This window comes from Cyprinus carpio, chromosome A25, assembly GCF_018340385.1.
Source record: "Cyprinus carpio isolate SPL01 chromosome A25, ASM1834038v1, whole genome shotgun sequence".
NCBI lineage: Eukaryota > Metazoa > Chordata > Actinopteri > Cypriniformes > Cyprinidae > Cyprinus > Cyprinus carpio.
Genome location: NC_056596.1, coordinates 5,953,361 through 5,967,105, shown reverse-complemented (window position 1 = coordinate 5,967,105; position 13,745 = coordinate 5,953,361). Strand labels below are relative to the sequence as shown.

Genomic DNA, 13,745 nt, shown 5'->3' with positions numbered 1-13,745 from the left:
CATGACAGACTGTTACTTTTTTATTTGCAAAGTATAAACACACCCATGTAACCTTTCATAACAATTCAATTTTCCTAAGACCTAAGGGTACTTCTCTATTTTACTTCTTGATTTGTGCATACAGGTGGAAACATGAATAATTAATACCGCAGGCTGTTCTTCTGGTCTTAGCTTCTCAGCGGTCATCTGGCACTCGGACAATGTGACACACAATATGGAGATAAGCTTTTCCCGGTGTAGTCCACATATCCACCATGATGTTTCTCCGTTTATCCAGAAATGACAGAGAACACTGATGACATGCTCTCGTCTGGGCTCAAAGGAGCCTATAAAATGCAAGAAAATGGGTTAAAACGAAGTCATTTTCAAGACAATTGAATAAACACATTCAGACTCACCGTTGGTCTGGCACAAACCAACCAGGGTGAAGGGCGACACACAAGATCTCATCAGTTTCCAGATCGGTAGCCAAACACCTCAAGGCACTCTTGAATATGTCAAAAATCAATGTTGAGTATGTATATACTGAAAATGTATTAGATCGTTACATTATAGTTGCCTGTGGATGGTAATAAATCCAGTTATATTGCCTAAAGAAAGGAGTCATGTGTTACTCTCCTAGGTTTTCATCATGGCACCTCGAGTGACTGTGTCCAGTTCAGTCGTCATGTTAATCGCTGCATTATTAATTAAGCAGTTCAACCCATCAGCACCCACAATGGACTGCACTGCCTGCTCCTGCATCCACACTGCTGTCACAGGTGACATCTGAAATAATAAAGACTGATTTGTGAATCCATTTGATTTGGTTCATTAAAAACATTTGCTTCAAAATCAATCATCTCAATGGCTTATTTATCTACACAAAAGAAAGAAATACCAAGGAAATGTTTTACAGATAGGCATAACTAGAAAACTGTTTATTCACTCTAAAACTTTCTATTACTTCTTCAGGACCAGTGTTAGGATTAACTAAAACTATTAAAAGTCATTGAAATAAACTACATGGAAAGTAACTTAAATAAGTTAAGATTTAAACTTTAACTTAATTTTTTTTTTAAATGACATCACAACATGACAAAAAACTAAAATGCACATAACCAAATTACTAAAACTGAAAACATAAAAATGCTAATTTAAAACATTAATATATATACTATAATAATAATTTAAAATGATTTCCAGAAATGTTTGAATCTTATAGATAACAATTACATAAATATAATTTGTTCTTTATATATATATATTATATAGACTTTGACAGGGAATATATAGAGTTTAATGTGGAAATTAAACAGTACATTTGTCACTGTCAATAAGAATCACATTTATTTGTCCTTTCCCTCCACCTACTGGACATATATAAAAATTGCACTTTACTAATATTTAATTTGATTTATTTATGCATTATTGCGGAGGTTTAAAATACAACATTGTATTAAATAATAATACATTTTAATACATAGATTGGTTGCGATTTATTTATAAAAAAAAAATATTTTATATTATTTTAATTAATTTATATTATTTTTATTTACTGTAAAAAATTTTTTTTATAAATAAATCAGTAAAAAGTACATATAAAATATTTAAATATTTAAACAAATAAAGAAGGCGGTAAACTAAAAACAAACAAAATTCTATACACATATCGTCTTGATGATGATGCAGAAGTGGAAAATTCTATAACGTTAATTTACTGTCCATCAGGAGGCGGGGTTAGTTTGATAAGCGTCCAACCTTCAAACATTAACCAGATTTAACGCATTAGAAATGTGAGGGGGAAGCTAACGCTGCTAAATTCTCTGGCAGAAGTAAAACATACAACGTTAAAACACCTAAATATATTATTTACAAAGCGGATTTACAAAATAAAACCACAGTCCCTTTAAGGCATAAGGGTGTTCTATTTGACAGAACATAATTACGTGATATAGAGACGCACGCGACCTCTAGCGGTTTTTGTGCGTGAGCTCAAATCATGGCTCAAATAAATCCTTCGTCTTCTTCTTCTTCTTCTTCTTGTTCAATGGCCGTTCACTCTTTAGGAGTATTACCGCCACCTACTGTATATTGTATACTGTATGCGCACATGGGTGACGACTATCAGGGAAAAAAATAATAAAAAATTGTAATGCCCCACCCACCCCAGAGGATCAGAGCCCAAACAGCTCAAATCCTATTATTTTCGCACTTTTATTATTATTATTATTTTTTTTTTTTTACAGTATCTGTAATGTCGAAAAACATATCCAAACCTCTTATACAGTCTCAGATAAGTTAATTTTGTTATTTTAAACGGTAAAAAAAATAAAATAAAAAAAATAAACAACATAAAAAAACATTATGCGCTTAGTTATCTGGTAAGTGTCTCATAACGTCAGCAGATTTGATATTTTATTAATATCTTGAGGTGGACGAATGATTAGCTAAATCACTAGCATAACCAGATCACCTCAAAGTAAATAAACGAAACATCTTATTTAAATATTTAGTTATATATGTATATTTTAAATTAGATACATTTTATAGCTTTTTCACTCACTTTTACACAAAATAAATATATTAACAATGGAACAGTTTACTGAAGAGTATTAACTAGAAAAATGTATATTCACTGTACAACTTTCCATTATTAGTCAGGACCAGTGTTGTTGATTTTTCTAAACACACACACACACACACACACACACACACACACACACACACACACACACACACACACACACACACACACACACACACACACACACACACACACACACACACACACACACACACACACATCATAACTGTCATTATTCTTTCGAAAAAGAAACAAAAAATGGTAAAAAAAAAAGATCAGTCATGGTTCAAACATCTAGTAGTATAACAAATATTTGCCATTTTATGTGGTTTTCAATATATATATATATTATTATTTATTTATAGGCCTATAATTACATAATGAGTAAATCTTATGAATTGTTTGCCATACATAGCCTCCTCAAAAAAATGCTTAAAAACAATTTTAACACTATTGAGATTAACATATGCATTATGCAAAATGATCAGAAAAAAAAGAAGAGATTACATATTTGTGAGTGGATTAGCAGTTAATTTGAATGCAAAATTAGAGTATATCCATTCAGAGGTGTTTTCAATCAATGGGATGCCACTCAGGTGTCAGTGAGTGTCCTGTTTTATTTAAAGAACAGAGATCTATCAAAGTCCGATCTTTGTATAAGTGTATCATGGCACAAACAAATTTCAGATTTTCTGAGGACCTCAAAAAAAAGAGTTGTTGCTCATCAGGCTAGAAAAGGAATCCACGAATCCTGAGTCAAGACTGACTGAGTACAAATGGAGGAAATTCAAGATCATTGTAATAGTCAATGAGGGTACAAAGCACACAAATTGTTCTACCAATGAATGGTTAAAGAAGAACAAAGGTAATGTTTTGGAGTGGCCAAAACTCAGCCTGTAGAACAGGGAGAGGAGGGACAGACCAAAGGCATAGATCGTACCGAGTGTCATTACTGTAAAACCTCATAGCTCTCATGTTCATTCTTGACAACTGACTGGTAATTTTTGTAAAACAGTTTAAATTATGGCATAAATATTCTTTGTGTTATTAGTGTGAAGTGGGAAAAAGCGGCTGTGCAACTGCACAAAATCTCAGTCACAGTTGCATTACCCAACAACTTTATCAGTGTTGGTCACGATGACTGATGCTTCTGTACAAAAATAACTGCTTTGTCCTGACCATGTAAAATCAGCTCTTAGCAAACAATTTCTTTGGCAGTTATTGTGAATGTTATGCGAATGGAGATGTCTGCAACAACTGCAAATGCTTAAACTGCAGCGATAATACTGAACATAACTTGGAGAGATCCCCGGCTATAAAGGTCAACCACGTGACAGAAACCTCTTAAAATAAACCAACTTAAATGGTCTCTTTGAGTAGATGCCACTGATAACGCTATTATATTCCACACTTTTATTGCTCTTTAGGCCTGTCTGGACAGGAATCCAGGGGATTTTCGGTTGGCAGTAGAAAACAAGGGAATGTGAAGGGATGTCACACAAAATGAGTAATGATGCTGAAAATTCAGCTTTACTTTCACAGAAATAAACTACATTTTAAAATACATTAAAACAGAAATTGTAATAATATTTTGTAATATTACTGTTTTTACTGTATTTATGTATATATATATATATGCATATAACTTAGAATAAAAATATAGTAATATATATGCACCTCACTTCCGATATATTGTAAACGCCTCGCTTCCGCTATATTGTGTGACAATGTGGTCTTTTAGTAGGCGTTTCCCTCCCACCTCCACTTCCTCTGCACTGGCTGTGACACCGCAAGCACATGTGCAATTAGAGTCACTCACAGCAATAAGTGGAACTGTCAGCGATGTCATATTGATTATATTTTAAGAGTAAAAATAAAGGCCCAAGACTTTCAAGGTTGATCCTTAGTAGATCTATGTGAATCTAGAGGCCTTCAGTGTTACTTTCAAGATTGATTAGACATGGATTTCCGTGAACTGTAAGCCCACATTTATAGCATCACTGTAAACTAGCCCGACGAGATTGAGGTTACAGGCTACTGCTTGTGTCGTGCTTTGTTGGTTGTTTTTCAGATGGTAGTAAATGAGAGCTGTAGGGTTTTGTTATTCCTTTGGTCACTGAGGGTGTCTCTGTTGATAGGAGTCCTCTGGAGTGCATCACGCCCGATGTAGTGGAAGCCGCATGCGGCTGTGTCCTCGTCCAGGCTGAAGAGGCTGAGAAGGAAGGGTACACTTCGGCTCACGCTGAGAGAATGATTTTGGAGGAGTTTGGCCAGTGCCTGACGCAGACTGTCCGATCAATATTCAAATCCACCAGCGTGCAATTAAAGAGTAGCTGGGGAACAAACGCTCAGTGTTGCAATTGATCCAGATGTTCTTTGGTTACCAACAAGTGTTTGTTTTTAATTTACTTTAACATTAAGAGATGCTTTAAAAATTCACATCCACATGACTTTAATAGCACATTTTATTTATAGTTATTTATTTTTACTATTATTTATTTACTGATTGTTTGTTTGTTCATTCCCACCACTTCACATCTGCAGGATTTTAATTGAACATTTATTTATTTAAATATAAATGGATCTTTTTTTTAATCATTCCATTTCTTAGATTTTTATCTTAACACCTACCAAATTCTACTTATTTAATAAAAGGATTAATTTTACATCACCTTTTATGCAAGCAACTCGGTTCAAGCCATTTTGGTTTCAAGGTTGAGACACTTTTATGAAAAACATGAGATGTAGAATTTTAGAGAGACAGCTGTGGGGTAAACCTCACCCTATTGATTTTCATTATGGGAGATGCTCTTGACGTCAGGCTTTTGTGCAGGTTAATGTAGAAAGCGCTCCCATTATAGGACAAGGTGCAAAGCAAGTGATGTCTCTCGCAGGGGGTTGTATCGAACCTTGGGTCCTGTTGTTAAAGAAGGACATAAATAGAGCAGTAGAGAACTGGACCGTTCAGATCTGTTTAGCTCTTCTGATCAAAAACGATTCTTGATCCGACAAAAATGGTAAATATGCATATACGTATTTTTATGTGCATACATTAGCATAGAACACCAAATGATTTTTCATGTTTTCTCTTCATAGATATCAAGAATGTGGATTTTATGGACGTGCACAGTGATAATTTTACTGATGAGGGAGTGTCATTGCATTCAGAAGGTACTTTTTTTTTTAAATATGTAATTCCTTTAATTGTTTATTACAATTATGTTTTGCTGTTTCTTTTACTCATTTACTGTTCATGTCTTTTAATAGAACACAGTATCCAAGAACTGGGGACCACAGTCAATGCTTTACTTAAAAGGAAAACGTGAGTGTTGTTTGGTCTCCCTAATACTCTTCAAGTAATCAAATCGATTGCCTGATAATGCTGATCCTGAGTGTTTGTTTTAGCTAATATTCTGTTTGAAACAGTGATATGAATACAAGTGCCCAGATTTTGATTTCTTGCAGTATTCGTATTGAATTTCCCTGTCCCCCCAGATGGAAGACGATTTGTTCCTGACATTGATGACATTATTCCAAGTTCAGGGTTGAAAAGCTGGTACGCAGTTCTCAAAGGTGTGGATCAATAATTAGTTAACGTGTGAAATGGTTGCAGATACAACAGGTAAAGTAAGTTCTTGAGTTACTTTACCTTTCATAATCCTGACTGGTGTGTTTTCTTTAAGGGTTTCAGAAACTGAAGTCGCCGAATGCAAGAAAACAATCAGGATTGTTCAAAACGCAGAACTTTGTTATTCGTTAACTGAAGTGGAAAGTTTACACAGCTAACAAGGAACATTCTCAGAAGGTTCTTGCAAAGTTCTCTCAAAGTTATGAACAAACATTCTTCCAGTTGCATTAATAGGACATCTGTTCAAAGTCATCTGGTCTTTAGTAATGTTATCAAAACATTTGCATATAAAAACATTGTTGTTTATACATTGTTCATGAAACAATTTTCTGAAATATTTGAGTTGGACGTTAGTCTATTTTTTTTTTTAAACATTACTACCAACTATATACTTGTTGCAGAACATTCAAAAATAACATTCCCATAATGTATGCAAGCAAAATTATAATATAAGCATGTACATATAGAGCATTATTTTAATGTCAAGAAAAAATTATTTTAAAGAACTAGACATTTTGAGAACATTTATAAATAATGTTTTCATAACTTAATGGGAATGTTAGCAACACTTAGAATGTATTTTTGTTAGCTGGGTCTGTACAGTGTGCCATATTTTGTAATGTTTAAGATTCAGAATAAATCTATTTATGTCAAATATGTGGGGAAAAAAGAACTGTTTTTTTTTTTTTTTTTTTAAAGTTGTATTGTTCTGACCTTAAACTGTTTAGCTTTATAATCGTTAGGAATTCACAATTAAGATGGAATATCCCAATGTTTTAAAAGTGCTGTCAGTCATATTTTATAAATAAAAGTACTTTGGTTTGATGTGTTAACAGATAACATTCACAGTGACGCTGAATTATAGCCTAAGTTGTCATATATGTTTTTTTTATGCATCCACATGACAAACAGAGGTCAATGTATGTACTGTACATAAATGTAAATACATGCCAGGCAACTGAGGTACTTCAGATGACCTTAAATGCCTCCGACTCACAGCCAAAGTCCAACAGCTGCAAAAAGAGAGATCAGGTCATGTGAGCCAGACGTGTTGTCTGATTAGAGAGCAATGGCTCCTTTCACTGCCCTCATGTGCTTCAGTGTGCTCAATGAAAACACTGGGAGATATTCTCTTACAATACGAGTCTGTTTAACAGTCCAAATTAATTTATAAGCTCTGCAAAGTTAATATTTCTCTCTTTGTCACCTTGCTTTCAACCAGTTTTTCTTTCTCAGGGTCGCATAACTTGGCAGCAAGCCATTCTGAATATGTTTGTGCTGTAATTTGAGGAAGTATTTGTATGAAAAGACTGTAATGCTCTGGTACAGCTCAAGCACTTTAACATGATCAAATATTTCTTGATAGTTTACACAGTGGCATGAAAATTAACTTACAGGGTGCAAATAAACGGTTCTGATCACAAACTAATGCATGAAAACATAACAAAATTAATAAAATCCATTAGTCATATTTGTAAGTAAAGTAATAAGTGATTAGTTATAACAAAAGTTTGGCGATTTTTTAAAATCTTATGTTCACCAAGGCTACATTTAAATATAGTAATATTGTGAAATAGTATTGCAATTTAAAATGCCAATTTGATGCTAAAAAAAACATTCCCTATTATTATCAATGGAGAAAACAGTTAAGCTTCTATTATTATTTTTTTAGGATTCTTTGATGAATAGAAAGAATTTTCTTCTTGCTTAATAAAAGCATTAACTTCTTTCAAAACCTGTTTATGATGGCGACATTGCTTATATATCAATAGCTCCATCTTCTGGTGCATTACTGGAGAGGCAGAAAGAGCTCAACTAGTGCTTGTGGTTTACCAAGGTTAACAGTTCCTTGTTGAAGTTCAAGTTCAACTACATATTTCAAGTCTGCGTACATTTTGAAATACAGGCTTGAAAAGCATCCATTTAACACTTAAACACTAAAATATGAGAAAATAACGTAAACAAAATGTGATAATTTCAAAGAAAAAATGTTGAAAATAGAGGTAAACAAGAGGCACTCGAAAAATAATAGAAAAAAATATGAACAGACTGCATTTTGTGCCTTCTGATTTTTGTGCTTCAGCGCTTCCGTTTACAATTTATAAAAACATCAGGCACAAAAACTTTCTCCATCTTGCTGCGTCTTCACGCAAACTGAGTCGTACAGCCAATTAAACAAAGCGAGCTTATCACACGCGCAGCGGATTGGCAAACACGTACATTTCTTTTTATTTTTTCCTCTCCCTGTCCCTGGCCTTAAACAGGACTTGGCAGGTGGACAAGAGATTGCTGCTCGCTCTTTCCCTGTAGGGCGCATTTCTAGACCACTCGAGCCGCGCGCGACTGGACCATTTACTTCAGCGTTTGGATATATCCAAGAACAGGACGATGTCAGGCATGAATCGCACGTTCAACCTGCTGAGGAGTGTGATGAGACACCAAATCACACCTAAAGCTAATATTGCATCCAAACCAGCCAAGCATGTGCTGTCCGTTGGGGTGAGTATGAGTTGACTTTCACGCGACTACAACAACTTGCGCACTTTAAACAGACTGACGGAGCGCGCAACAGTGTGAGGGCCTGTAGAAAAACATTTAATACCTGAATAGGCGAAGCCATAAAAGTACGACGTGAATACCTGTATATAAATAAATTAATATCTGACCTGGTATAATTAAAATGAGACGGGACAAATTGGATAACGCCATTGGTCGTATTTGCGCGCTCACGTACAGTGTGGAAATGGCGCGCGGGTCTGTCATATCAACATTTTCGAAGCCGTTAAATTAAGAAAATTTTAATTTTAGAGCCTTTAATTAATGGGTTTTGAAAAGCTTCGTGGCCTTATACGTTTCTGGAAAACAGCCAATTTTATGACCTTCTCAGAAAAATAAAGTCGTCCTTTTGGGAAGTCCCGTTTAGGATGGTCGCTGTTTCATTCGATGGCCATCCAGCTAAAAGGTTTTAAACACTTGTTTATTGCTGGTCTATGCTGGTTTACTGGCCTGGACCAGCAAAAAACCAGCTTAGACCAGCTACTATGTGCCAAAACACAAATACCTCAGATATATTTTATTTTCCGTCTTGGGTAACAGTTGTGCGCTGCTACATTTTGCCCAAATAAAAATCGCTTAATAGTCTCTAAGGGAAAAGGCACCAGAAATATAGCCAGCTTGAGTTTAAAGCATGGGAAAATTGCTTTGCTATTTTTAAAAAAAAAAAAAATAAATAAAAAAGGGAAAAAGTCCAGAATAATGTAGTTCTGCATCTGATGACCCTCTCTGCGTTCTCAATGCAGGAGCAAACCTTTGTAATGTTCACCATGTTCGCGATCATCCTGGGCCCCTCTGGATGGATCCTGGCAAATTTGGAGGAGTACAAGAAACGTCCTGGCGCAGCTAAATAAGAACCGTCTGCTTCTGAGCATTCATCCTTACGAAGACTATTTCACCTTGTTAAGAATGTTTTAATAAATAAATGTCCTTGAACACCTCAGCTGGTGGCACTGGTCTGTGTCGAATAAAATACTTTCGAATTTTAAGTTGCATTCTGCATACAACATGTGCTCTACAGTTGCTGTTAAATGATTACAAGTCAACATAAGTGAACTTAAAACTGAAACTAAGATTTGCTAAATTAAGGTGTTAAACTATTGCAATAAGCATACGAATTGCAAGCACTTGTTATGGTGTCCATTTCCAATAAGCAGGAAATAACTTTTCTGTAGATTAACCATTTAAATTCTGAGGATTTTTTAAATCTACTACAGACATACAAACAAACAACGTATGATTGATGGGTAAACCAGTTATATGCATGCTATATGTTATACTTAACAAATCTGGAAAGAAATCCTGCAATCGATCCACAGACTGTGATGACACATTTCCAGTTATTAGCATCGTAAATCCAGTTTTTTAAAAACCAGTTTTTTAAAAAATATTTTTATTGTTTTTTAAAAAATATTTTAATTAATTTAATTTATGAGAAATTTAAGTGCATTTATAACATTTTGTGTTATGTAACCTTAAATTACAGAAAGTTTTTTGTTAAATTTCTTAGTGCTGTTGTTTGTAAAAGTGTTTCTAACTTCCGTCCAACGTAATCAATACTTTTTTCTTGTTTTGTAGTCATATAAACACTATCATGGATTTTTTTTCGGGGTTTCACTTTAACAGTGCTGTTCTCAACAGTCAATACAGATCTATAATGAACATAACTATAGATGACAAATGAGTGTGATTGTGGTTCAGATGAGTTGAGAAAAAAAAAAAACACCTTTCACCAATCAGAATCAAAATGATAAAGGGAAAGTTCACCCAAAAAGTAAGATCTGTCATCATTTACTCACCCTCATGTTGTCCCAAACCTGTGTGATTTTCTTCTGTGGAACACAAAAGAAGATATTTTAAGGAACATTTTTAGCCCACGCCATATACTTATTTTGAGGAGGAGAACTATCCCTTTACATTTTGTATTGCATATAAAAACCAAAAGAATGATTGTGAAAACAAGTTGTTTTAATGACATAATGAAGATACACGTATCACATAAAGAACCAAGACTCAGGGAGAATGCAATGCAAGGTAACATTTGGATGGGACAGACAGTGTGAAGGACACTTCTAAGTGAGGATGTCCTGAGCCTGGTGTTCCACCAACATGGCCATGTTCTTAACACCCCCACACCAGAAGTCCAGACGATCCTTCATGCCCTTAATCTGTGGAGATGGGAAAAACACTTTGTGTTGGTCGTAGAAAAAGCATGTGTGTATATAATGTCTCATTGAGTTGGACGTACCTGCTGCACATCCAGTACTCTGGGCTGAACCCAAGTCATGTGAACTTTCTGTTCCACCTCGTCGATGCTTCCCTTGATCAGTCCAACAGACAGAGCTTTCATCACCAACAGCTCCACCTAAGGGAAAGGATAAGGATAAAACCATCTCACAGACACAGATTAAGTCTGGTAATTAAAAACACTTCTATGGTGACTGAAAACACCTCATTATTACTAGCTTTAACCTGAGTCTGGCAATGTGTCTGTCTGAAGAGATCTTAGCCAGTAACATAAAATAATAATAATAATAATAATAACTTAATGTTGTCTTTCCATAATGCTGTATCTATTAATATATTAATAAATTAATATTGTTTTTATTTTAATTTTGTTAATAACTTAATGTTGTCTTTCCATAATGCTGTATCTATTAATATATTAATAAATTAATATTGTTATATATTAAATGTTTAAAAAAAGAAATTATATATATATATTTTTTAGAGAGAGATATGTGCAATTTCCAGGAACGTCAGCTGTCTGTGATTGGTTTGCCGTGTGAAAGTCATCTATGAAGACAATCATTAACTGTTTTAGCTTTACTCAATAATGACTCTTCCTGTGCAACATAATTAGCAAATAATGACGTAACTTAACAAAATTACAATATATAGATTTTAAGTCAATTACCAGCTTATTACATTTTTAATAAATAGCATTTATACCTCCATGACACAGAGTAACTGGATCTTCTGCATGAGTTTTGCTTCATGAGCTGCAAGATCAGGCTTTGAGGAGAGAAAAAATAATTAATGCAGGTTCACAGCAGCAATATTGATGAATCTAAAAAACACTTGGTGATGTTACGTTTAATAATAATAATTAATCTGCTCACCTGTTGACCCCAAGCTGTCTTCAGGGCTTGGAATTTCTCCACGTTGCCTGCATTAAATGCATAGAGTGTATCTATGAGCCACTGTTTATCTGTGTTCCTCAGTGACTCAAGGACCGGGTGCATCAGCTGGAAACATCACAATAATGTTGTTTGTGCACACAAATCTATCAGGACAAGCAGTTGCCAATCAAGCAGACATATAGCACAAAAACATAACTTAAAATTTAAAATAACTACAAATGTAAAAAAAAAAATGATAGCAAATTCGAAACATTAACATATACAATTGCAGTAAATAAATAACACTGGTACAATGACAGGCACTTACCAGTTCTCCAAAGTTGTACACTCCCTCCCCGAGCAGACCTGCCAGGCCTAATGTGAAAGCTCTTTCTTGTTGCTCTGCTTCTGTTGTGAGATAAAGTGAGCATTAAACCGCTGCATCAACCTTTTTCATATTTTCACCTGAAATTATGCATGTATGATTTCTGTAGGGCCAACACTAGAGGGCGCTGTTTCCCCGGGTATCTTGTCAAATGTAAACATCATCCAGCACTCAGAATATCTACCAGGCAAGTCTTTTGCTTCCACACATCCCAAGTACCGCAAGGCATCCTTGTAGTACAAAGCGTGGTTCCCAACGATGCGGTAATATTTGCTCGACAGATCGTAAAATCGCCCGTGCACCGATGTCACACCCGGGAGATTGTTCAGCATCTCTTCCACTTCCTCTATTAACTTCTGCAAATATATTATACATAAGACTACATGAATAACAGTCTCAAATAAAAGTGGTGTGGTCCAATTAGCTAAATTTCAGCGACATTTTGCATTCCGACAAATTCCAGATCATGTAGAATCCTATTGAAATGAATGGATTTCATTCATAAAAAATTTGCTTTGCAATGGAAAATGTGACTGCAACTTAAGAACAGAAAAATATGCAAATAAATGACCTTTGTCGCTGGGAGGTCATTGATGTCGAGCTTGAGGCTGCCAATTGTCGTTTTGCAGAGGATGACGGCCTCTTCACTGACTTTGACCTGATTGAGTGAAATGACAAGCAATGATTTCAACACCGTCACTCACGTTGTAAATTCAAACACTAGAGAACAACTCGCTACCTTCTCCTTTGTTTTCTCAAGAAAAGTGATGGCTGTAATTGGCTCTGTTGAAAAACAAGAGATGGTATTAATATTACAACATAGAGTAGTATTTTTTAGTTTACTCTCTACATCTTTTGTGATGGGAATCACCGAACACTAATGGGAAACACAAAGCTGTACCTGGCATTTGTCTTGCAACATGAAGGATGATCTCTACTAAGGACAATGGGTTGATTCTGTCAATAAAAAAAAACAAGAATGTTTCCATTAAATTGCAATTAATAGTTTTCCAGAAGCACAAGAGAATCACAATAGACACATACTCACTTGCAGCTAACCAGATGCTAATTACGCATTTTAATGAATTTTAGAGTTGCTTTATTTCTGTATGAATGGTGGCAGCAAGTATTGGGAACAAAGTACATTTTGACTCAGTGTTGCCAGATCTTGCTTAAAAAACAAAACAAAAAAACAGCAAATAAAACAAGACCACTTTAATACAAGCCAGACAAACCAAAATATCGCACCCTGCACCTGCCATCTTTAATAACTCCATAACCTGGATTGCTTTATGAGCTAATATCAAAGACGCTTATCATAAGTGGACATGACAACACTTTAGAAGTGCACTTCTTACAAACGAGTCTCTGGTCAAAATATTACTTCGGTCAAAAATTACCAGATGCCAAACATGCGAGATGCCAGAACGTTGCTATGATTACCATGGCGTCAATCTCGGCAACTTCAATGCTTCGAGTTCTGTTCCGTAC

At 35.0% G+C, this 13,745-nt stretch overlaps 3 protein-coding genes and 1 long non-coding RNA gene across 4 annotated transcripts in view; 2 read left to right on the top strand and 2 right to left on the bottom strand.

The window, feature by feature from the left end:
* Positions 1–7: 7 nt before the first annotated feature.
* On the bottom strand, positions 8–1,980 carry LOC122135560. Its single transcript, XR_006153595.1, has 3 exons — positions 1,929–1,980; positions 399–768; positions 8–326 (listed from the first exon to the last, which is right to left on the bottom strand). It is a non-coding gene; the product is annotated as an uncharacterized LOC122135560 (long non-coding RNA).
* A 3,375-nt stretch (positions 1,981–5,355) lies between these two features.
* On the top strand, positions 5,356–6,851 carry LOC122135559 (spexin prohormone 2-like). Its single transcript, XM_042715142.1, has 5 exons — positions 5,356–5,583; positions 5,663–5,737; positions 5,834–5,888; positions 6,062–6,139; positions 6,250–6,851. The coding sequence occupies exons 1-5, from the start codon at positions 5,581–5,583 to the stop codon at positions 6,324–6,326; spliced, it is 288 nt and encodes a 95-aa protein (XP_042571076.1). The 5' UTR covers positions 5,356–5,580; the 3' UTR covers positions 6,327–6,851.
* Positions 6,852–8,323: 1,472 nt separating this feature from the next.
* On the top strand, positions 8,324–9,690 carry LOC109050599 (cytochrome c oxidase subunit 8B, mitochondrial). Its single transcript, XM_019068169.2, has 2 exons — positions 8,324–8,693; positions 9,494–9,690. The coding sequence occupies exons 1-2, from the start codon at positions 8,583–8,585 to the stop codon at positions 9,599–9,601; spliced, it is 219 nt and encodes a 72-aa protein (XP_018923714.1). The 5' UTR covers positions 8,324–8,582; the 3' UTR covers positions 9,602–9,690.
* Positions 9,691–10,694: 1,004 nt separating this feature from the next.
* The window catches only part of LOC109050598 (26S proteasome non-ATPase regulatory subunit 13-like), a 3,887-nt gene continuing 836 nt past the window's right edge, over positions 10,695–13,745 (bottom strand). The window contains exons 4-13 of the mRNA XM_042715909.1: positions 13,156–13,211; positions 12,994–13,037; positions 12,826–12,912; positions 12,439–12,610; positions 12,198–12,277; positions 11,870–11,995; positions 11,700–11,762; positions 11,493–11,543; positions 10,996–11,112; positions 10,695–10,915 (exon numbers count right to left, since the gene is read on the bottom strand). Coding sequence (XP_042571843.1) covers positions 10,820–10,915; positions 10,996–11,112; positions 11,493–11,543; positions 11,700–11,762; positions 11,870–11,995; positions 12,198–12,277; positions 12,439–12,610; positions 12,826–12,912; positions 12,994–13,037; positions 13,156–13,211 — 892 coding nt within the window. The 3' untranslated portion in view covers positions 10,695–10,819. The remainder of the gene's footprint in view (positions 10,916–10,995; positions 11,113–11,492; positions 11,544–11,699; positions 11,763–11,869; positions 11,996–12,197; positions 12,278–12,438; positions 12,611–12,825; positions 12,913–12,993; positions 13,038–13,155; positions 13,212–13,745) is intronic.